The sequence below is a fragment of the Sapajus apella genome, unplaced genomic scaffold, assembly GCF_009761245.1.
Source record: "Sapajus apella isolate SASKATOON/1434 unplaced genomic scaffold, GSC_monkey_1.0 scaffold50, whole genome shotgun sequence".
NCBI lineage: Eukaryota > Metazoa > Chordata > Mammalia > Primates > Cebidae > Sapajus > Sapajus apella.
This window is the reverse complement of record NW_022436990.1, coordinates 11,134,735-11,160,074: the sequence shown is the minus strand read 5'-3', so window position 1 is coordinate 11,160,074 and position 25,340 is coordinate 11,134,735. Positions and strand designations below refer to the sequence as shown.

The 25,340-nt window shown below is 35.7% G+C and overlaps 1 protein-coding gene across 5 annotated transcripts in view; it reads left to right on the top strand.

Annotated features, from left to right (window-relative positions):
* Nucleotides 1-23,231, top strand: part of NUBPL (nucleotide binding protein like) — a 246,578-nt gene extending 223,347 nt beyond the window's left edge. For 4 of the 5 annotated variants that reach the window (XM_032242590.1, XM_032242592.1, XM_032242594.1 and 1 more), the window contains 3 exons: nucleotides 9,412-9,532; nucleotides 12,722-12,804; nucleotides 21,361-23,231. In XM_032242590.1, coding sequence (XP_032098481.1) covers nucleotides 9,412-9,532; nucleotides 12,722-12,804; nucleotides 21,361-21,423 — 267 coding nt within the window. In that variant the 3' untranslated portion in view covers nucleotides 21,424-23,231. The remainder of the gene's footprint in view (nucleotides 1-9,411; nucleotides 9,533-12,721; nucleotides 12,805-21,360) is intronic. The other variant, XM_032242591.1, reaches the window with a different exon arrangement.
* The last annotated feature ends 2,109 nt before the right edge of the window (nucleotides 23,232-25,340 follow it).

Genomic DNA, 25,340 nt, shown 5'->3' with positions numbered 1-25,340 from the left:
CTTACAGCTGTATCTCAGTGGTATTATGTAAATTAAGCTATAGCAAAGCATCTGTTTTCTAATGTTTCTGCTATTAAAGGATATACACAATAGCTCTACATAAATACAAACAGCTTAACAATGTATGAAGTATTCACAAGTATTTCACAAGGCTTATTTGTCGGGGAAGCCATCATAATGGACTTGAATTCTTTCCTCTTTTAAGAGAGAAGAATTTCTAATGAACAAACTGCAACATGGATATTCTAATGTTCTTCCTTATTGCACTAGTTGCCCCCATTCAAAACTCATTGATTATGGAGGATTGCTGTTAAGTAAACTTGAGCAGTGGTTTCTAAGCTTTTTAATACCCAAGCTTTTAAATTGTCCTCCAGCTAACCCTATGTTTTGAAAGAATTGTTTGCCACAGTTTGCATATGTTAATTAATGACTAACTTCTTCTTTTTTAATAAATCAAAGTTAGAATATATACTGTATGTATATTTATATATATTGATATAACTGTATCACTCTGTATATGCATATAGAGAGAGACACATGGAGTTATATATGTAACTGTTGTATGAGTTCTGCACAGAATGAGATAACCATAAAAGAGGATTATCACATTTGGCTGATGTAATTTCAGTTAAAAGCACAGAAACTTGGTAGTTTTGTGTATTTTTATAAAATGGTAGTCCTGTGTATATTTTAAAGTGTTTTATTTATGTTCAGTTTTTAAGAATATTCATAATAGGCCAGGTGCAGAGGCTGAGGTGGGAGAATTGCTTGAAACCAGGAGTTAAAGACCAGCCTTGGCAACATAGCAAGACCTTGTCTCCACAAAAAATAAAAAATTAGCCGAGTGTGCTGGCATGCATCTGTAGTCTCAGCTAAGGAGGCTGAGGCAGGAAGATCACCTGAGCCCAGGAGTTGCAGTTGTTTGAGGCTTCAGTGAGCTGTGATCACGCTACTGCATTCCAACCTGAGCAACAGAGTGAGACCCTGTTTCAAAAAAAAAAAAAAACCAAAAATTCATTATAAATCACAGAACCTAATAAAATATTCTTGTGCATCTTTAGAACCTTAAAAAATTAGATAGAAGAACTACCAAAATAGGTTCTACAGTTAGGCTTTAGTTGTCTGGGGCTACACTGTCCAATGGAAATATAAACCATGGAAATATGAACCACAAATGTAGTTTTAAAGTTTTTTTTAATAGCCATATTTTAAATAGTAAAAAAAAAAAAGATAAAGTTAATTTTAATAATACATGTACCACAATATATTCGAAATATTATCATTTTAACATGAAATTCACATAAAAATTATTGAGGGTCAGCCAACAAAGGAATTGTATTTGGAAAACGCTAGGAATTCGTATAATTTAATAAGGGGAAGGAAACATATAATCCATTGAAAAAATAGGCAAGAGACCTGAACAGGCACTTTGTGGAAGAGGATATATAAACAACCAAAAAAAAAGTAAAATATATCATCAGCTTTAATAATAATTATGGCAATGTAAATTAAAACCGTGGTAGAAGAGATAGGTGGGTACAGACTCCAAAAAAATGAGGACAAACTGGAATGCAACTGCACCCCCGAATCTTCCTTTCACCACCTCTGAACAAAGGAAACCAACAGTGTGTAATGCTTAAGGCTTCATTTTCACCTTCCAGATCTCCTGCCACTTTACTTTTGGCAAACTTTAACCAGGAACCATGTAGGGGGAAGTCTAAGTAATATAGTTCCTGGTATAAACAAGTTGACAGTTGAAAAAGCCAGCAGAATGTCTACAGCATACTCACCATACTTGCTAAAATTTAAAGACTGATGGTACCAAAGGTCCAGGCTGTGGAAGAGCTGGAATTCTCATACATTTCTGGCGGTAGTATAAATTGATAGAACTTTATTTGGAAACCTTCGCTTCTTTAGTGTATTAAGTTAAATACATATAACCTAATACCCAGCAAAAAAAAAAAAGAGAGAGAGAGAGAGGCATGCACAAAAACATTCACAGAAGCATTGTTTACAGGAGCCAAAATCTGGAAACAACCCAAATGACACAACAGAAGAATGAATATTTGTGGTATAGTCATTATAAAATCTTAAGACTCAATCAAAGTAAATTATAGGTACATAGTTTAGCTGGATGAATCACTTGGACACACACAAAAAATTATGTGATTCAATTAGTATCAAATTCAAAACAACACAAAATTTATGGTGTTAGTAGGTTAGTGAATACCTTTTGGAAAGTGTTTGGAAGGTATATAGGGAGACTTCTGGGATGCTGGCAACAATTTATTTATTAACAGAGGTTTGGTAACATGGGCATACATTTTGGTGAATCCATTTTGTTTTAAACTTAAGTACTTTTTTGTGTGTTCCTGATACACTTTGATGTAAAAGCTTAAAAATAAATACAGGTATTGATCGACTTACAACCTATGCAACTTATGACCATTCGACTTTACGACCACAATTGCTAGCCATGACCGCTCCGCATCTGGCAGCACAAACGTCGCCCAGCTGGGTGTACGACAGTGCGGACCAGCTTCCGGCAGTGCTACCATCTCCTTACGACCAAATCGTGTTACGACTGGTCTGTCGGAACCAATCGTGGTCGTAAGTCAAGCACTAGCTGTAACTTGAAAACTTTAAAAATTATTCAGATATTTTACATTTTTTTACTTATACTAAGTCTTCAATACTCAGGGTGTATTTTATACTTATAACACATCTTAAGTCTGACTAGCCACATTTCAAGTACTCATTTCAAGTACACACTGACTAATGGCTACCCTATTGGACATTGTGGGTATATAGCCCCACCATTTTAGAGCTTCTATGGAGTTAGACTTTATTTCAGGGCTTTCATTGGAGTGCTAATTAGGAAGAATAGGAGATTATTCCTCCCAAGGAACTCGTCTTAATTTTACTGCTTTTTTTGGTTTTGTAGAATATTTTCTACTTAAAAACAGATGGTTGTTTTTATAGGCAACTTCACAAGACACCTAATATGTTATTGTTTTGGATTTTTGTTCTTACTGCTTTATTACCATTCTTCTCATGACCACAGTTTTTGAGAAGCAGACTTTTCATTGAAGTGTGACATACTTACATAAAAGGGCACAAATTATAGCTCAATGAATTTTTACAAAGTGAACATATCCATTGTTTGTATTCCAGAAATAGAACAATAGAGAGCCCAGAAATAAATCCATATATTTACAGTCAATCGATGTTTGACAGAGGTGCCAAGAACAAACAATGGAGAAAGAACAGTCATTTCAATAAATGGTGTTAGGACAACTGGATGTCCACATGCAGAAGAATGAAATTAGCATATTTCACACCATGTATAAAAACCAACCCAAAATGCAGTAAAGACTTACATGTAAGACCTGAAACTTTAAAACTACTAGAAGAAAACCTAGAGGAGAAGCTCTGTGGCATTGGTCTGGGCAGTGATTTTTCTGGATAGACAAAATAGCAAAATAGCAAAAACAGACAAATGGGATTATACCAAACTAAAAAGCCTCTGAACAGCCAAGAAAACAGTCAACAAGGTGAAGAGACTACTTACAGAACGAGGGAAAATATTTGCAAAACATACATAAGGAGTTAATATGCAAAATATATAACGAACTCAACCCAATAGCAAGAAAACAAACAACCTGATTTTTTAAATGAGCAAAGGATCTGAGTAGACATTTCTCAAAAGAAAACATACAAATGGCCAACAGCTATGTGGAAAAAAATGCTAGTATCACTACTTATCAGGTAAATGCATATGAAAACCACAATGAGATATCCCTTCATACCTGTTAGGATAGCTATTATCAAAAAGGTAAAAGTGTTGGTGGGAATGTGGAGAAAAGGGAACCCTTGCACTTTGAGTGGAAATATAAATTAATACGGCCATTAAGGAAAGCAGTATGGATGTTTCTTAAAAAATTAACTGTACAACTACCATATGATCCCACAGTCCCATTGCTGGGAATATACCCAAAGGAACTGAAATCAGCCTACCAAAGAGAGATATGCACTCCCATGTTTATCGCAGCACTATTCACAATAGCCAAGATATGGAATCAGTCAACAGATGAATGGATTTAAAAAATATGTATACACACACATATACACAGACAATGGAATACTATTTGGCCTTTAAAAAGAAAGAAATCCTGTAACAACATGGATGAACCTGGAGGACAGTATATGAAGTAGAATAATCCAGGTACAGAAAGACTAATACTTCATCAGCTCCCTTATATGTGGAATCTAAAGAAGTTGTATTACAGAGGTAGAGAGTAGAATGGTGGTTACCAGGGGCTAGGGAGCAGGGATTGGGGAAATGTTAGTCAAACAATATAAAATTTCAAAATAAGAAGTAGAACATTACCAGAACCCCCAAAACCCTTGCCTATGCCACCTTCTAGTCACTACCCCAAAATGGAACCCAAATTATAATACTATAGATTAGTTTTGCTTGTTTCTGAAATTTTTACAAGCAGAATAATATAGTGTTGTATGTCTGGTTTATTTTGCTTAAAATTATGTTTGTGAGATTCACTCCTACTGCTGATTGTTGCTATAGTTCTTTTATTGTCATTGCTCTGTAGCATTCCATTGTGTGAATATATCACAATTTGCCCATCTTATTGTTGGTGGACACTTGAGTAGTTTTCCATTTTTGACTATTATGATTAGTGTTGTTATCAACATTTTTGTACCTGTCTTTTAGTGAATGTTTTGTTCATGTTTCTGTTGTTACATAACTGGGAGTAGAATTGCTGTGCTGTAATATAAACATATATCAGTTTATGTAGATACTGCCAGACCGTTTTTTAAAATGATTGTACCCTTTTCCACTCAACTGAAACAATGAATCTTACTCGTTCTGGACTCTCACAAATAATTGATATAATTTTTTTTGTTTTACTCATACTGATATTTCTTTTCTAATCCAGTCTCAAGCATAAGCATACTTTGAATATCCTCCATTGTGGAATGTCTTTTAAGTCTCTTGCCCATTTCTTTATCATATTATCTGACTGCTCCTTATTGATTTCCAGGAGTTCTTTATATATTATGGGTAAAAGTACTTTGTCATATATATGTATTATATATACCATCTCCCACTCTATAGTTTGCCCTTTCACTCTCTTAATAATATCTTTTGATTAATTTCTTAATTTTAATGTACTCCAATTTAATTTAAATAATTTCATTTGTGTTTAGTTCTTCTTTGTGTCCTGCTGGAAAAATCTCTGCCTGCCTGCCTGCAGCGTTATTATATTTGCCTATTTTTTTCTAAAAGCATTATTATTTACATCTCATATTTAGCTCTACAGTCCTCCTGGAATTAATTTTTGTGTATGGAATGAGGTAGGAGGTTAAGATTCATATTTTATATATGGATAGCCAATTAACATGCAGTACTACATGGTCTCCATTGTAAATTAGTGACTTTCATATATGAGTCTTCTGAGCTCTTCATTCTGTTATAACCAACATTTTTGGTAAAGTCAAGCAAAGTGGTATATGTATGGGACATTCTTAAGGTTAGAGAATTCTAGAGTTAAATGGAATTGATTTATTTAAGATGTCCTAGGAAGCAATATTAGAACATTTATTCTTTTACTGGAAGAAATTACATATTATCAGTAATAGAACCAAGCTTAGTTGTCAAAACCCCTTACTTTCAAACATATAAAAGTTTCTTTAATTCCAAACTTATTTTTTTTTTCTGAAATGGGGCTTTGCTCTGTCACCCAGGCTGGAGTACAGAGGCACAATCACAGAACTCACTGCAGCCTCGACCTCCCAGTCTCAAGCAATTCTCTCATTTCAGCTTCCTGAGTAGCTGTTATCACACATGTATGCCACCATACCTGACTACTGTGTGTGTGTGTGCATGTGTGTGTGTGTGTGTGTGTGTGTGTTAGAAACAGGGTCTTGCTATGTTGTCCAGGCAGGTCTTGAACTCCTGGGCTCAAGTGAGCCTCCTGCCTCAGCCTCCCAAAGTACTGGAATTATAGGCATAAACCACCACATCCAGCCCACCTCCAAACTTTCATTTATATATCCTTATTAGTAAGTGATGTTTGAACATATAACCTAATATATGTATTAAATATATTTATTAAGTTATATTGTATATGTGGTATACATATATTACAACATTAATATGTTATTTTCATTATAAAACAAACTTGAAAAAGAAATTATAAAATAGAAATAGAAATTTCAATGTTTTCTTTCTATACCTCTGTATCAGCCAAGATGGGCTAGGTTACGTGTGTTATCAACTCTCAAGTTTCAGTGGCTTAAAACAACACAAGTTTGTTTGTCTCATGCTCCGTGTCCATTGTGGTTTGGCTTGAACACTCTTCTGTATTGTATTGTTCTCTGTATTATTCAACACTCTGGTACCCAGACTGACATAGCACCCCCCAACTGGAGGATTGCTGGTCATCAAGACAAAGGGAAAAACAATGGGGAATTAACACTTAAAGCTTTGGCGTAGATGTGACACATGGCACTTCTGCACACATTTCATTGGCCAAAACAAGTTACGTGTTCCTACCTAACTGCAGGGAAGAAAAATCCTAACCTTGTGCCTAGGCAGAGAAATGGACATATTTTAGACAATATTAAAAGTGGTCACCTCTCCCATGATCAGTTTTGGAGAACACGGCCCAGGATTCATGTTTGTCTAAGAAAATAAACACACAAAGACAATTCCGTTTAGTTTCTTCCATTATTTTGTGTTGTTTCTAAAACACTGCAGACATGAGTAATGTCTCTACTACAACTACAGGCATAGTGGCCTCTCTTGCTTAAAACTCTGTAATGGCTTCTTTGACACTCATTATATAACTCAGACACCTTAATATAACCTACAAGCCCCACCTTTCCAGCTTCATCTCGCTTCACTCACACACCATCTCACTCTGCTCCTCAGCGCCCTTAGACTGGCCTTTCAGTTCCTTGAAGGGAGACGTTTGCTCCCTACTTCTATCTTGAATGTTTTCTTCCCTTTCTCCTTGTTTTTGCCTTGTTACTCTGTAGCTTTAACATCAAATGTTTCTTAAAGGAAGCCCTCTCTGACTCCCAGAGTAGATCAAGCCCTCTCTGTTCTACACGCTTATAATACCCTAAACTTTTCTTCCAGAGAAGCTATTTCATTTTATGTGTCTTTTTGCACTATTATTTATTCAATCAATTTCTCCAATTAGAGTACAGGCTCCAAGGGGTAAGGATCAAGTCTGTTTTGCTCACCACCATATGGTATTCTTTGTTTAGCCCAGTTACTGGCATATAATAAGGGCTCATTAAATATTGAGTTTGGTTATAGTTTTATATTTTAGGTCTGTGACATTTATATGGTTTATAGAGAACATGTCTGAGATATTTATACAGTCCATAGAGAACAATTTGATAAGAAGATGAAAATTACACAAACCGCAAATGCACACTTGCTCTGTGTCTCTATGTCTTAGCAGTATAAGAGATTCTAAGATCAGAATGCTTTCTCTCTGAATTGAAATATACCCTCACATGGATTTTCACTTTCTTTAGGTATTTTTCCTTTTCTTATTTTTCGAGTAATACTTTTATGGTTTAGTTGAGAGCCCTACAGTCAGGGGATGTATCAAATTAAACATAAATGGCAGTAAAACTGCCCAAGCAATGAGGGTATTATATAGGCATAGTTAATAAATAAGCTATGTGATATTAAGCTATGTTTCTCTCTAGCTTTCTGGAGATAGTACTGAATTCCCAAAACACAGTGTTATTTATTTTTTATGATACTGTACATCAGCAAAACGGCATATATTAGATGCTTGGAAAATGCCTTGCTATAGGTTTGTGTCTTCACTATTTGTCTTCATGTATAAGTATTGGGGGCAACTTTAGTCTTTCCTGTTTCTCTTTTCAGAAAGAATAACAAATTCTTTCACCTTCTCGTCTCTGTGTTTCATTGTGGACTATCAGTACTGTTCTTCATTTAAAATGCAAATGTTCTAATAATCTACAGTCATAATCTTAGGGTAGAACTGATACAGACATTGTAATCTCTAAGCCTCTGAAAGTAGTGCTCTGCATTTTTATTCTAGAAGAGAGCCACAGCTTCTCATCAATAAGAGAGTGGGATTAAAAGTAACATAAATAAGAACATTCGCAGAGCCTATTTATTTAACAGTATTGTTGAATAATAATGTTTCTTAAATATCGTTTTCCCTCAATATATATGAGGGATTGGTTCCAGAACCATCCTTCCGCCACCACTGCATATTCCAAAATCCATGTATACTCAAGCCTCACAGTAGCTTCTAGGGCATGAGCCATTCAGGTACTTGGGTTTTGTAGCCTGCAAATACTATATTTTTTATCTGTTGTTGGTTGGAAAAAAATTCACATATAAGTGGACCCCCCCCCCGACAGTTCAAACTCACATTATTCAAGGGTTAGCTGTATCTGTTTTGTAGCAGAAGCTAGGGAAACTTAGAAAGAGAATGACATTTTCTGTGAAACTTAAGTGTGTTTCAAACAATAACATTCTGATAAGAGCTGAGTTTTGGTCTTTTGTTAGCACCGTCAATGTTCTCAACTATAGAATGGGGATGATAAAATAACCATCTCATAAAGTTCTTGTGAGGGGTAAATAAGATAGTACATTTAAAGTACTTATCCTAGTACCTGGCATATAACAAACACTTAATATATTTTAGATTTACTATGAGACTTTGTCCAAAGTTAACCTCCTAGCTATTTATTTTCCTCTGTTCCTCCCCTCTTATTTTTCTCCAAATTGTCATCAGAGATAAATTTCTAAAACACAAATCTGTTTGTATAACTCTACCTCTTTGATACAATCTTTTTAGCTTTAAAAACGTTTAGTGATTTCCTGTTGTCTGAAGATAAATGCGTCAAATACATGGATGGTATTTAGCACTTTCCCACGTGACCCTAACCTTCCTTCCCAACCATCTTCTGCCTTGACCACCCATTGCATTGTAGCCCAAACAGGCCACACAATTTTCTTTTGCTACCTTGGCTTGTTGTCTTCCTTCTGTCTAGAATTTCTGCTATAGGCCTCACCTCCTCTTGTCATTCCCCGACCCTGAAGAAACAATTGTCTATTGGAAACTCAAAGATTCCTCTTCTTCATAGGCAAAATTTTTGGTTCCTGTTTATTCATCCCTTTTTAGCATTTATTATGATATCAAAGGTAATTCCATATGTCTTGCTGTCTTACTAGCTTGTGACTTCCTTCAGAGCAGAGGCAATAATTTATTCATCATTGTGATAACATTGATGAGTGCCTCTAGAACTCAGTAGGCACTCAGTAAAAACTTGTTGAAATAATGTATTAATATTTGGTATAATTTTGATTTCAGTGTGTTTTTATTCTAGGTCCTTGGCCTTATCCAAAACATGAGTGTTTTCCAGTGTCCAAAATGTAAACACAAAACTCATATTTTTGGTGCCGATGGTGCAAGAAAGCTAGCACATACCCTTGGCCTTGAAGTTCTAGGTAAGACTGTGGGATGTTCTTGAAGAAGAAATGGCAGAAGGGAAAGTGGGGATGAGGTTTGGTGGTTAAGAGTATCTCAGAAAATGATGAGTTGCTTTTGGCTTTGTGTTTTAAATTTATATAGCACAGTTCTATGTGTTAACTTTTCTTTGGCTTTTTTGAATAGATTTGTTCTGCCAACTATGATAATAATTTCTATTTTAAATAAAAGCTGTCTATAACTTAAATTTGAGAAGAGAGCTTTGTGGTCCAACTACTGTAATTTGAAGCCATATTTTAAATGATGGTCATTAGTGTGCTGTTTGCTAAGTCAGGTGAATAGCTGTTCAGTGTGTTGTAAAAACCTCTAGAAGTGTTCATTCTTAGTGCATATATAAAAATGCCTTTCTGATTAACTCTGTATTTGTTAGTCTTTCTGCTTTAGAATGAAAATTTACTGTCAATGACAATGACTGAATTTACTGTTTTCTGTAATTTTTAATGTGTTTGATATGGCTATAAAATACGGCACCTGAAATTTACATTGTACACACTGTTCCACTGTTCATGTCACTGAATTGAAGAGTTCATTAGTGCTATGAGGAGAACTAAAATCATGTGTTAAATGAGCAAAACACAGGTTTTGAATAAAATATGATGTTTCAAAAATCCACAGACAATTTAACAGACTTTTTAGAAAACATTGTTTTGATATTCTAATTGTAAATGAGTTTCTGTTCTTGTCAAAGGCAGATGTTAGATGCTGAATAAGGAAGGCGTAGAGTGAATTATTAGACGTAGGTTGTTAAAAATTAAGATCCCTTAGAGATCAAGGAATTTCAAAACATTCTCTGTTATAATTAAGTTTCTAAAATTTGATGTTAAATATATTATTGTTATGCATTTGCACTATAGCAGCCACTCCAATACCAGGTGAATACAAATGATATATTTTGATACATTGCTGTAATTATGGCCACAAATTATATTCTGTAACTGTTTTTCATTTAACCCAGAAAGCTCAATTTTCCAAATCTGCATAATGGCAGATTGACATTTATTTATATAATAAAGTAAATGTGTAATTATAATGTCATTATTGAATTATATTGACAACACTGTAATTTCCTAACTTACAAATGAGCTGTACAATTTCATTTCAGTTACTCACAATTAGAAACATTTCATTGAGAAACAATGGTATATATGGAAGTTACATTTTAACCAACAGCTCACAAATGTACAATTACCGTAAAAATGTATCAGAAACACTGATTATTGATCACAAAAATTGGATGGTGCCCTAGACTGCTATGTCTGACAGTGTTAGGGGAAAAATAATTTAGAGTTCATCATTAGGGCCCATCTCCCACTTTTAATGTAGTCATGGGTCCCATGGTGTCTCCCATGAGGTGGAGCAGGGTTTCACTTATGAAGAGGTTGGAACTGGGAATGAGAAACTGAAATCGGGAAAAAGCTGTCTCAGCTCTGGCCTCTTGGCCACTTGAACCTCTTGAGAACCCTTATTTGTCCTTTACTGACTCCCTGGCAGACTCTTAATTCAGTGGGTTGAGCTCTTCAGAATCTTATCTATATTTACCTACAGGGACGCTTTATGCATAGTAGGTAAGGTCTCAGACCGCCTCACGGAAAATCCTTTAACCTATTATAGGTCTGAAATGTTCCCTCATTTCTTTCAGATTCAGCCCCTCAAAGATACTTCTCAGGCTCAGACTGCTCGTCACTCACTTTTAGTTTTTAGAAATCCATGTCTAGATACAATCATTCGCCCATGACCACTCTTACCATGCCACCTATTTTCTAACAAGATTTTTCCCCTTCTTGGTCTAATCTTCTGTGTCTGTAGGTAGGATTGTAAGTATCTGGAGAGCAGAAATGATGTCAATGCATGGCTTTATAAAGGAGAAGGTTTTACTCTTTTACCTTCCATTTCTGCAGTAAAAAATCATTCATAATTCTTTACTAGAATAACAGTTCATTAATTGAGAGAAAACCTTCATTTCTACGCATTTTCTATCACATTTTTTCTGCCTGCTCCTGTGACAGTTTCCTACAGTCTGAAGTTGATCTAGAGAATAGGAATCGAATTTACTGAAATCCAGTCTTTAACTGGCTACTGAAACATCATGTATTTGTCATTTGGCCATTCAATATTGAGGAAAGACTTACAATTTAAGATCACAAAAGTTGACAAGAGGAGAATGAAATAACATCTCCTTTGCCATGTACTTCATAGTATATATGGCAATATTTTTATAACATATACTTCTTTTGCATTATTTACATTGCCTGACATGGTGCTGAATGCCTTACTTGAATAAAACACCACATACACATATGTTTTAATAACCTTTGCATGGATTTGGAGTGGTTCTGAGAATGCCTAGTACCATGGCAAGTCAAATCTTCACTTAAGACCCCACTCCCTTTTAAATCTCAGTCTTGATAAACTTCATTTGGGGTAGTGTGTTGGAAAGAGTATATTGGATGAGGGGTCAGAATTTAGGTCAGCTCCTAAATTCCACTGCCTGATAGTAATATGACCTCAGGAAAACACACCTCTCCCACCTCCATTTGCATTTTGGAGTTCTTATTGTAAACTTGCTAAGATCTCATCAAGCTCATAAGTTATATATATAGTGCTACATAGGCTAGTAAATAATAAGAGAAAAAAATTCTGTCTGATAAAGAGAAAGATAGTTGAGATAACAGGTCTGGCCTACTTTTAACCAGTTCTTTGTGCTCACTCCATTTGCCAACATCAGGAAGGTTACTTTATTGTACTTTTTTTTGGACTACTTTTCCTCGTCATATTTTTCTCTTCAGTTTCCTCTTATGTGGCATGATGTGTCTATATGATATGTTAATGGGAGAAATAATTTGCAAATGTCTTCTAAGCCATTGCTTTCTTGGAGACTTCTAGCAAAGAATAAATCAGAGGCCTCATCCATTAATGGCCTGCCACAGAGGTTTCCTATATTCATATACAATGACTGTGCTTCCCTAAATAGAGTATTTTGTTTGTAATTCCCATTTGAAATTTCTTTTTCAGAGATTTAGCAATTACAAGTTAGTCAATTTGAATCAGTTTAGTTCAGATTTTGTTTCTTTCCATTGTTCAAATAGTGAGATTCAAAAAGCCTATGTAATCTTTCCTTGTTCTAATGGATGTCTGCTGGGCTCTTTTAGGAGACATTCCCTTACACCTTAATATAAGGGAAGCTTCAGATACAGGCCAGCCAATTGTGTTTTCACAGCCTGAAAGTGATGAGGTAAGTTCCATTTTTAGATATGTATTTTTATTTCTTTTTATATACTTTCTGATATATAGAAAGAAAGTTGGGAAGATTAAGTCTATATATTTGCAGTGCGTATATATTTAAATAACAATTAGTTAACTTGTCCAAAGCATCTCTAGGTTACTGTTATGTACAGTAACCTGCCAGTGCTGGCTCTAAATTATCAGCTGAACAAGTTTACCTGCAGAGAATCATCACCCAACCAGTTTTCTCATGAAAAGCATGAACAATGAGAGTTTATAAAATTCTTATCTTGCTGGCCAGCATATGAGTGCACAAGTTTATTATATTTCAGTATTAGAAGTTCAACTTATTGGAGAAGAAAGCCTAATGTAACCAAGTATTGAATTGGTTGTAGGGTAATTAATTGTGTAAACCATTAGAGGTGGGATTTTTTTTTTCCATTTTTTTTTTCCAGACAGGATTTTGCTCTGCCACCCAGGCTGGAGTACAGTTGTGCAATCCTGGCTCACTGCAGCCTTGACTTCCCAAGCTCAAGCTGTCTTCCCATCTCAGCCTCCTCCTCCCAAATAGCTAGGACCACAGGTGCACACCACCATGCCCTGGTAAATTTATTTTATTTTTGTGTGTGTGGAGACAGGGTCTCACTATGTACCTAGGGTGGTCTCAAACTCCTAGAATCAAGTGATCCTCCTGTCTTGGCCTCCCAAAGTGCTGGGATATAGGCATGAGCCACCATCCATAGCCTAGAGATGAGATTTTCATTGCATTTATTTTAATAAATATGATTAGGGAGGTGAGGTGAAAAGACTAGTAGTGTTTCATTAGCCAACGTCATTGGAGATATAGCTGATAGATTTTCAAAATTACTGCCACATAAAATTTTTAAGCATAAAATATTTTTTAAATAGAAATAAATCAATCATCTATATTTTTTCTTTCCTAAATAACACTTGCTATTTAACTTAGAAACTGAATCATCATCTGGTACATCCGTTTGATGTTGTTCCTTTGTTGAACAACCCCAATCAATCTTCTAATAGTTTTTCTTAACCAATGGTATAACTTTAGAGTAGCGGTATTTTTGTCCAAACATGACTACTGCTCTTTATATTCTAGTTTGCTTCCTTTAATCTTTGGTGAATTGGAAAATAAAAGAGCCAAGTTTGGTTAGAGCTGTAAAGTAAAAGTAAATGAACAGGAATCTTGGATAAGTGAAGTATATTTACTTTGAGTGATCTCTTTCCTGGGTTTAGAGGTCCTTTCCTTTTCTTAAGGGTAAGAAGCTATGGTATAGGTGATTGTGTTGCTAGCAATATGATCTCTGAGTAAACACAGTTTAACAGTTACCATTGTTTTTCTCTTTTCTGCCTTTTACTTATTAAATGTTAAATTTCCTTTTCAGTCTTTCTCAGCAATTTTTCAGATAAGCAAGAAACCATAATCCTTTAACATCTTCATAATTAAAATCTGCCAATCCCAACTACCGTAACTGTGCTCTACTTTATGCAATATATAAAAATGTTTTATGAAAATCAAGGGTTTTTTGGTTTTAATTACACACTTTTAAGTGCCTCCTGAGAACAAACTGTTTAAAGACATTCCGCAGCGATTCCTAGTGAATAGGAATAATTACTTACCAGTGTATTTCAATTAAGAGTTTAGATTTTTATTATTTTTTTCACATGTTCATTATTTTTTCTTTGAAAGTCTCCAGAACTATTTTATTGAAGTTAAAGGAATGTAATATAACAGAGAACATATAGCAACCATCCAAAGATAATGTGATTTAATACTCTAAATAGCTTTGTTAGATTCTCAAAAGGGATCTCTGCATGGAAGGAAAAGCACTAAACCTGAGTCATTATGGGATACTAAGTTTGCCACTTCCTAAGTGTGCTAAAGCAAGTTTTCTAACTCTCTGAATCTTTTTCTCCATCTATAAATTGATGTCATAATGAGGAAGATGAGGAAGAATAAATGAAATAGTAATGTGGAAATACGTTGAAAAATCCCAAGTAGAATACAACTGTATTTATCTTCTGAAACTTCCTGTATAAGATGTCATGATGCTAAATGTCTCTCTTCTTCCTTTTGTTAAAGAGCTGAGTCCACTTAATGTCCTTGAGATGGTATCAAGCAGATATCACTCTTTGATGTTATTTAAAAATCAGGGTAGCAGAATTTGAATCATGAGAGCAGAATTCCCAGCTTCAACGTCAAAGACATTACCTCCTAGACACTAAGAAGCTGTGATTGAGGCCTAGGATCAGAATCCTCTGGTTAGTCTTGTGATGAATCTTGCCTCCTGAAAGCCTCTTTCCCTTTCCCCCATGAACTCAAATGGAAATATGCCCTTAGAAACTAGTCACAACGCTCTCACCAGATTCTGTTTCATTCACAGAAGCTTAATGCCTATTCTGTGTGCATGTGTTCATTTACAGAATGAAGAAAGTGTTTATTTGCCAACATGATAAAACTTCTGCAGGAGTTAGTGGGGCAAAACCTGTAATATTATTTGTTAATTATTAGCACATTTTTTTTTTCTGTGAGACAGGATCTTGCTCTTATCACCCAGGTTGAAATGCAAGTGGCACAATCTTGGCTTACTGTAGCCTCTGCCTTTTAGGCTCAAGCAATCCTCCCATCTCATCCTCCCAAGTAGCTGGGACCACAGGTGCACACCACTACATCCAGCTGATTTTTTGTAGTTTTGGTACAGATGGGTTTTAACCATGTTGCCCAGGCTGGTGCCAAACTCCTGAGCTCAGGAGATTCACCTGCCTTGGCTTCCCAAAGTGCTCGGATTACAGGCATGAACCACCACACCTGGCCTAGACTGATACTTTTTATTGTTTACTTTTAGGGGTTAACCCATAGGCACAATTATAAATCAGTAAAAGTTTAATTGTTAGCTTTTTGTCTTTACTTCTTACTCCACCTTCTCCATATTCTATTACTCCCTCCTCTCAACACCAGGTGTTAGGGCTCTTATTCTCTGCCCACAAAATCCTTTAGAATTACACATTGAGGATTTATCTCTCCCAGTAACATTTAACTTTCAGAAGAGGCAAACACTCAAAAGGTAGTAATTAATCTAAAAGTATGAATTGTGGTGAATTTAAGACATCATTGGAAATGTTAGAAGAGCTCATAGTACCAATTAAAAGGTACTAATAGTCTGCTGCCTACTCAGACAATGAGCAAAACCTTACATGTACACTGCTTAGGAAAGGCGAGTAAGACTCCAAATTTGAGTAGTGTAAAATAGCCAGAGAAAGCAATAGAGGAGGGAAGAGAAGGCGATACTTAGAATTCAGAATGCTTAATTTCAGTAGCTTTGTCTCATGCTGGTATGATTAACATTGTTGATTCAGTTAAAACTACATTTTGCTCTTGATTAAGCCCAGAATACAAGGACTGAACCTGTGATTAGCTGATAACGTTGTGGTTTTGTTCTTTTTATCAAGTAAGAATATACGCTACAGAAAGATGTGCTATGATATTCTTGGTAAAGACTTTCAAATATAAGTGGGAACTTTATTATTTTATAATATCTAAATTACCACCTCACAATCTTAATATGAAATGACTGTGTATGATAAATTAGGACTTCAAATATTTAAAAACAAAGACAAAGGAAAAAAATCTTTGTTCACTTTGGTTACCATTTATTCCCTGTTGCTAGTTAATGGCATAGCAGACAATAGAGTCCAACTGTATTATCTGGGCCTCTAAAAAAAAAAAGATCTTGAATAGGAGAAAAGGGTTAGTCTGTGTAGAGTTGATGAAAGAAGAGAATATTAATAGTTTGAGTTTTCTCAGTTATGTCTTATATGATGTGTGTGTGTTACTTGTTTGCTAGTTATGGATTAAACAAAAAGATTTGATTTAAATATTCTTCAGGTGGGAACAGTGCCCAAAGGACATGTTCATATGAGCTCTTCAATGAGATTGTAAATTTATCGAGAGTATGATGATAATAGCAGCTACAAATATTTATTATATGCTTCCTCTGTGCCAAGAGTTCACATGCCATATTCTCACTTAGTAATCCCCAAATGCTTTAAGCTAGATATAATTATTATAACCAGGAAACTGAGCCTAGGAGAGTTAAGTAACTTGCCCAAAGCCTCACAGCTGATAAGCAATAAAGCCAAGATTCTAAACCATGCCTGTCTGATTTCAAGGCCTCAACTCTTCACCAATGAACTGTTCTTCCTCTCTTTTATATCATTACATCCCATAGATTTCCCAACATGATGCCTTGCATGCAATAAGAACCAAAGTGTATTTGTTGAAATAATACTGCCCTGGCTAAAAAATTTAGTCTCAACAGTTTTTGAGAAATTGAAACTGTTAAACTAAGCACTTTTAGTAGTTTCTCAGCAACTGACAATCTATTACTTTGAATGTGATATATTAGAATTCTAAGTTTGGAGATAGTCCATTAAAAAGGAAAGGTTAAATGTGGCCAATTTGATTGTTCTGGAATCATTCAGTATTTTTTGTATTCTGATAGGTTTATGTCTCTAATTTAATGTAGATAAGTACTAAAAGATTACAGAATGATGGCCTTGTCTCATCTTGCTTTAGTGAACTTTAAATTATCATCACAAAATATTAAGCATAAGTATCTAGAAAAGCAACTAGGAGATAAAAGGTATTTATAAAGATATATGGGTGAAAATCAGCACATTTGATTTGAGAGAAACCTTTCTTTATAAGTAGATATTATATCCATGTATAAACAAAAACTATTGTTTCTATTAACTAGAGCAGAGAATAAACCATTTTTAGACTATGCTTTATGATTATAATTACTTGTATTTTGGGTTTACTGTTTAACATTTGGTGTGGTGGAATAAGCTGGACTTTAGAGTCAGTTGGAGCCAGGTTTGAATGTTTTCTAGCCTGACTTCATGACCTTGAGCAAACAACTCCTGGTTTCATCATCCAAGTTGAGCTGATGATGCTTGTTTTATATGTCTAAGTTGAGGTTATTTATATGAAATACTTGGTATATAATAGATTCTCAATTAAAAAAATATAAAGCCTTATTTATGTTTTTAGAGTTTTTAAAGGACTCTCTTAAATTGACTTGTAGTACTTTTCTGGTAAAATAAATCATGATTTAGCTGTTAGGGCTCAAGCATAGTCTTTAAAAAACGAAGACACGTGAAACACTCTTAAAGTGTAAAACACACTTCATCAAGTCAGGGCAAATATACGACAAATATCTCTTTTTACTGTGTAGAGTCTGGGAACTGGTCAGCTTAGGTTCAAAGCCCAGCTGATCTCCTACTAGCTATAATGGTTTGGACAAAATTATTTACCTTTCTGGATGTTTCCTTATCTATAAAGTGGACATAATGATAGATTTACCACCAGAGTAACTGTGAAGATAAATAACACTTGGCAAATATTAAGTACTCAGTAAATCTTAGCTATTATCATTAGTAGTTGTATATAAATATGTAACTGTGAGTATATTATTTTATTTGTTTTCATGCTGCTGATAAACATATACCAGAGACTGGGCCATTTACAAAAGAAAGAGGTTTATTGGACTTACAGTTCCATGTGGCTAGAGAGCCCTCACAATCATGGAGGAAGGTGAAAGGCAAGGAGGAACAAGTCACATCTTCTATGGATGGTGGCAGGCAAAAAGACAGCTTGTGCAGGGAGACTCCCTTTTTTAAAGCTGTCAGATTTTATGAGATTTACTATCATGAGAACAGCATGGGAAAGACTCACCCTCATGAGTCAGTCACCTCCCACCAGGTTTTTCCCATGACACATCGGAATTGTGGGAGCCATAATTCAAGATGAGATTTGAGTGGGGACACAGCCAAACCATATCATTCCACCCAGCCCCTCCTAAATCATATGTCCTCACATTTCAAAACCAATCATTCCTTCCCATCAGTACCCGAAAGTCTTAACTCATTTCAGCATTAACTCAAATGTTCACAGTCCAAAGTCTCCTTTGAGACAAGGCAAGTCCCTTTGGCCTATGAGCCTGTAAAATCAAAAGCAAGCTAGTTACTTCCTAGATACAATGGGGGTACAGGCATTGGATAAATACAGCTGTTCTAAATGGGAGAAAGTGGCCAAAATAAAAAGGCTACAGGCCCCATACAAGTCTGAAATCGGTGGGGCGGTCAAGTCTTAAAGCTCCAAAATAATCTCCTTTAACTCCATGTCTCACTAGGTCATGCTGATGCAGGAGGAAGGTTCCCATAGCCTTGGGCAGCTTTACCACTGTGGCTTTGCAGGGTATAGCCCCCTTCTCGGCTGCTTTTATGGGCTGACATTGTCTGCAGCTTCTCCAGGCACACGGTGCAAGTTGTCAGTGGATCTACCATTGTCAGGTCTGGAGGATGATGGCTGTCTTCTCATAGCTGCACTAGGCAGTGCTTCGGTAGGCACTCTGTGTGGGGGCTCTGTCCCCACATTTCCATTCCGCACTGCCCTAGCGGAGGTTCTTCATGAGGACCCTGCTCCTACAGCAAACTTCTTCCTGGGCATCCAGGTGTTTCCATACATCTGAAATCTAGGTGGAGGTTCCCAAACCACAAATCTTGACTTCTTTGCACCCACAGGCTCAACCCCATGTGGTAGCTGCGAAGGCTTGAGACTTGCACCCTCTGAAGCCATGGTCTGAGCTTTACATTGGCCCCTTTCAGCCATGGCTGGAGCAGCTGGGACACAGGGCACCAAGTCCCTAGGGGGCACACAACACAGGGACCCTGGGCCCAGACCACAAAATTATATTTTCTTCCTAGGCCTCTAGACTTGTAATGGGACAGGCTGCCAAGAAAACCTCTGACATGTCCTGGAGACATTTTCCCCATTGTCTTGGGGATTAACATTCTGCTCCTCATTACTTATGCAAATTTCTGCAGCAGGCTTGAATTTCTCCTCAGAAAATGGGATTTTCTATTCCTATCACATTGTCGGGCTACAAATTTTCTGAACTTTTATGCTCTGCTTCCCTTATAAAACTGAATGCCTTTCACAGCACCCCAGTCACCTCTTGAATGCTTTACTGCTTAGAAATTTCTTCTGTCAGATACTTTAAATCCTCTCTCTCCACAGATCTCTAGGGCAGGGGGAAAATGCCCCCAGTCTCTTTGCTAACATGTAACAAGAGTCACCTTTGCTCCAGTTCCCAACAACTTCCTCATCTCATCTGAGACCATCTCAGCCTGGACCTTATTGTTCATATCACTATCAGTATTTTTGTCAAAGCCACTCAACCAGTCTCTGGGAAGTTCCAAACTTTTCCACATTTTCCTGTCTTCTTCTGAGCCCTCCAAACTGTTCCAACCACTGCCTGTTACCCAGTTCCAAAGTCGCTTCCACATTTTCGGGTGTCTTTTCAGCAATGCCTCACTCTACTAGTACAAATTTACTATATTAGTTTGTTTTCACACTGCTGATAAAGACATACCAGAGACTGGACAGTTTACAAAAGAAAGAGGTTTATTGGACTTATAGTTCCATGTGGCTGGGGAGGCCTCACAATCATGGAGGAAAGTGAAAGGCAAGGAGGAACAAGTCACATCTTCTATGGATGGTGGCAGGCAAAAAGAGGGCTTGTGCAGGAAGACTCCCGTTTTTAAAGCTATCAGATCGTGTGAGACTTATTACCACAAGACTAGCACAGGAAAGACCCACCCCCATGATTCAATCACCTTTCACCAGGTTTCTTCCACAGTACATAAGAATTGTAGGAATTACAGTTCAAGATGAGATTTGAGTAGAGACACTGCCAAACCATATCAATTATCAATGTAGAAATTAATGGTTTTAGACAATTTTACTATTGTGTTCTACAGTTACTTTTTATGAATAAGGTAGAGGATATAAGTAATTTTGTGTTGATTTATTTAAAGGAACTCTTAAAATGCAAATATCATGACCCTGCAGGCATTAGGTTAGCTTGTGGCGCACTCTGTGGCTTAAGAGCTGCTCGTAGTGTCCCATGGCGCTTGGGATCCCAGACAATAAGAGTGTAACAGTGGAACCAGGATTTTTTGCATGATATCCAAAATTTACCAGGTGGAAGAGTCTCTAGGTGCTTGATGCTGATGTTGCACACCATTTTTGGGGAGATGAAGAAATTGCTTTCCTAAGATAAACTGTAGCATGATAATAAATAGTCTTCCTTAAAAATGAGTAACAGCTCTTATGCTAAAGAAGTTTTGTCAGTATCTAACTCAAGATATCAATTTTTCAGAGGAGAAAGGTGTAATTTCTCTGCAACCAGACTGGGTTGCTAGTTTGCTGACACCAGAATTAGAGTTTGAAAAACAGTAATTGCTGGTATTAAATACTATTTCAGAGGGTCATCTTCCAAATAATTCCCCTCCGAATAATCTAAATCCTTTATTTCTTGTGCCACCTGCAATGTATACAGCATTATCTTCTCAATAGTAAATTTCCTCATCTCACTCAGGCTTTTTGCCATCAAATACAGTGGGCCTCTATGACAAACAGTTGATGAGTCATTCAGTGTCTGCTGAAGAGAAATACAGAACAAATAAATCTGTTCTTTTCCAGGCCAAAGCTTACTTGAGGATTGCTGTGGAAGTGGTAAGAAGATTGCCCTCACTTTCAGAGTGATTCCCCAAGTGTCCTAGAAATTTGCCTGGTACTGACATTAAGAAGACCTTTGGAAATCAGCAATGTGGTGATGGAACCTACAGAAATAATATAAATCATAATTGTTTTATTTCTAAGGAAATAACGTCTTCAGATCTGATTTGCTAAGCTGTGAGTCAAAAAACTTTTATGTTTCAATGTTAACTGCTACATTTAGAAATTTTTTGAAAGCTGGTATATACCACCTGCACAGAATTGCATTTTATTTTATTGAGTTACCCCTTTAGGAATCATGAGTTTATGATGTTACAAGACCATTTTGGGAGGGAACTATATACTGTTTACAGGACCACAGAGTTAGTAATTTAAGTGATATACTAAATTTGTGTATGGGCATAAGTATTACACCTCTCCATCAGGCAATTTGGACTGTCTTTAAATCCTGTCTTTAGTACTATCTTGGACATGTTCTTAATACGGACCTTTGCTTCTTCATCTGGATCACACCATCCCCCAGTCTTAATGAGTCTCAGTCTCCAGGGATAGGTTCTGAACATTCATATTTTTAATAAGAACATGATGTTGATGATGATTCTGATTATGTTGGCAGTAATAATAATAGCTAACATTTAACAAGTGCTTTCTATGTATCCTTATAATTAATCTTTCATTTGTGTGAGTGGGTACTATTATCTCCATTTTACAGACAAGTAATTTGAGGTATAAGAAGGTTGAGTGTCTTGCTGAGGGTTAATATATCTAGCAAGTGATAGATCTTAGATTTGAACTTGAGTTCAAAAGGATATTAGATTCATCCTTTTGTACACCAACGTGCTTTTGTTAATTCAAAAAAGGCGGGTGGAATGCAGTATTTAGCATTTCCTCAAATGTTTTGGCCATGAAATCCACCTCTGCTCCCCACTCACTGCCTTTTAAGAGCATTTCATGGAGTTCACATTTCAAATAATACATTTTGGAAAACATTTATATTGTCTAATTGAAACTCAAAGAGAGATAATCCATGACTTTTCAGAGTCAAGTATCAGATAATTTTAAATCCACAAGTACTGGTAAGAGTGAGCCATTAGTTAATTGGCATTTATAAATAAGTGGTCTGTCACTTTTGGCAAATGCTTTGACATCCCTTGTTCTATAGTTGTCAGCCAGAAAATTAGGCACAGAGTTTCACATTATTATAAGTATGTTTTCACACAAAAATATAGACATTGATGCTTATTGCAACTTTATGTGTAATAACCAAAAATAACCCAGATTTTCTTCATTGGGAATGGTTAAACAAACCATGGTACATTCATACTATGAATATTACTCAGCAGTAAAAAAGAACAAACTATAGGTACATGCAGCAACCTAGATGAATTCTAGAGAACTATGCTGAGTGAAAAAAGCCAGTCTCAAAAGGTTATGTACCAAAAGATTCCATTTATATGACATTCTTGAAGTGACATAATTATAGAAATGGAGAACAGATTAGTTATGGCCATGTTAAGGAGGTGGTGAAAATGGGAGAGAATTGGGTGTGGCTGTGAGAAACATGAGGGATGCTTGTGATGATGGAAATGTTCGGTATCACAACTATCAATGCCACTATCCCGGTTGTGATATTGTGCTATAGTTTTACAAGATGTTGCCATTGGGGGAAATTGGATGAAGAGCACATAGAATCTCTGTATTATTTCTTACAACTGCATATAAATCTACAATTATCTCAAAATAAAAATAAAAGAACACATACTGCTATATGTGAACTGAAATTTACTGGACCAAATTATACTAATTAATATCATGAATAAAATTATTTGTGGACACACTGTAATCATCATATCACTCTGAGAGGGAAGTAATGACTTAATGTTTCAGATATTTATTTGTGTGTTTATTGCCTATTGAGGAAGAGGAAAATGTAGATAATTATTGAGCACTTGTGAATACAAAAAATATTTAAACCAAACTTTATCCAGAAAAAGAATGACTGCAAGTTGTATGTTATCATTTAATATATATCATGGGGAAATGGGTAAGATAGTCTTTACTCATGAATGCATGACTGAGAGAAGATCCACATATAAAATTCCCTGCCCTTTTCTCCTTCACTTGACTGTTGTCTGCAGATGCTTCCAGGAAGCCTACTGAAACAAATGGTGGTTGGTGTATATATGCAAGTTTAGATGGGGAGGAAGAAAAAGTAGCTATAAAAGAAAAACTAAGCTTATTCTAAAATTTTGCCTCTGGCAGTCTTCATTAGGCTCCAAAGAGCCAACTCCAAAGGTAGACTGAAGTACAGGTAGTTTGCCTGCTTATTAAGGGGTAATATTTATTGTCTGTTCTTCACATCTCAATAGAGTGTAATTAAAAGACAGATATTTTGAAAAGATGAACAAAACTGACAAACGTCTAGTCAGGCTCATTAAGAAAAGAGAGTAAGAAAGATGACATAAACCAGCAAATCAGGAATGAAAAAGAGATATCACTACATTCATGAAAAGGACAATAAGACTGATTATAAACAACTTTATGCCCATGAAATTGAAGACTTAGATGAAATAGACAAAAGCTTTGAAAGAAACTACCAAAGTTCACTCAAGGAATAGATAACCTAAGTAGTCATAAATTACTTTTAAAAATATAATTTGTGTTAGGAACCAACAAAGAAAACTCCAGCCCCAGATGCCTTTACTGTCAAAACCTACCCAGCATTGAAGGAAGGAGTAATCCAAGTTCTACACAAACTTTTCCAGAAAATAGGAGGAGGCACTTTCCAACTCATATTGTGAAATCAGCATTACCCTAATACCCAAACAAAAGACAACACAAGAAAAGAAGAGTACAGACAAATGTTTCTCATAAACATAGACACAAAATTCTTCAACAAATCTTACTTAAGTGAATTCAGCATTATATAAAAAGGATAACATGTATGACTATGAGGTCATTTTCCTGGGAATGCAAATGCAAGGTAGGTTCAACATTTGAACACCAATGTATGGCAGATTCAAGAAGAAACAGTAAAGAAAAACAGACTAAAAAAAAACCATGTTTGTTTGAAATAGACAAAGCATATAACAGAATTGAACATTCATTTGTGATAAGAATTATCGGCAAACTAGAAACAGAAAACAACTTTTTCAGCCTAATAAAACTCATCTACAAAGAACTACAGCTAACATCATTGCTAATGGTGAAAGACCCACTGCAAGGCTGTCCAAGTTCACCATTTTCTTTATTATAATACCTAAGGTCTTTCCTAGTGCAATAGAAAAAGAAATAAAGGCATATAGATTAGTAAGGAAGAAATAAAACCATCTCTGTTCACAAACAAATTGATTGTCTATGGAGAGCATTCCAAATAATATACAAAAAAGCAACTAGAACTAATAAATGTATTTAGCAGAGTTGCAGTATGCAAGGTTGACACACAAAACCATTTTTACTTCTGTATACTAGCAATAATCAATTAGAAATGAATGAAAAAAGTTCAATCTATAATAGCATCCCCAAAACCATGAAATATTTACATATAAATATAATAAGATGTAAGAGATTTGTTATGCTGACAACTACAAAATACTAATGAAAGAAAACATTTGGGTGGCGAGACTTACCATGTTCAAGATTTGAAGACTCAACATGTTTAAAATATCTAATCTCCCCAAACTGATCTATATCCAATGTGATCCTTGTCAAAATCCAACAAGACTCTTATTGAAATTAACAATTTGATTCCAACATTTTCGTGGAACTAGAGAGTGTTTACAATAGCTAAATTATTTTGAACAAAAAAGATTAAAGTTTAGGAACTTACACCACCTGATTTGAAGACTTATTATAAAGCTACAGTAATCAAGGCAATGTGATATTAGTGTAAAGATAGAAGTATAGATCTGTGGGACAGTATAAAGGGTTCTAAAAAGACATAC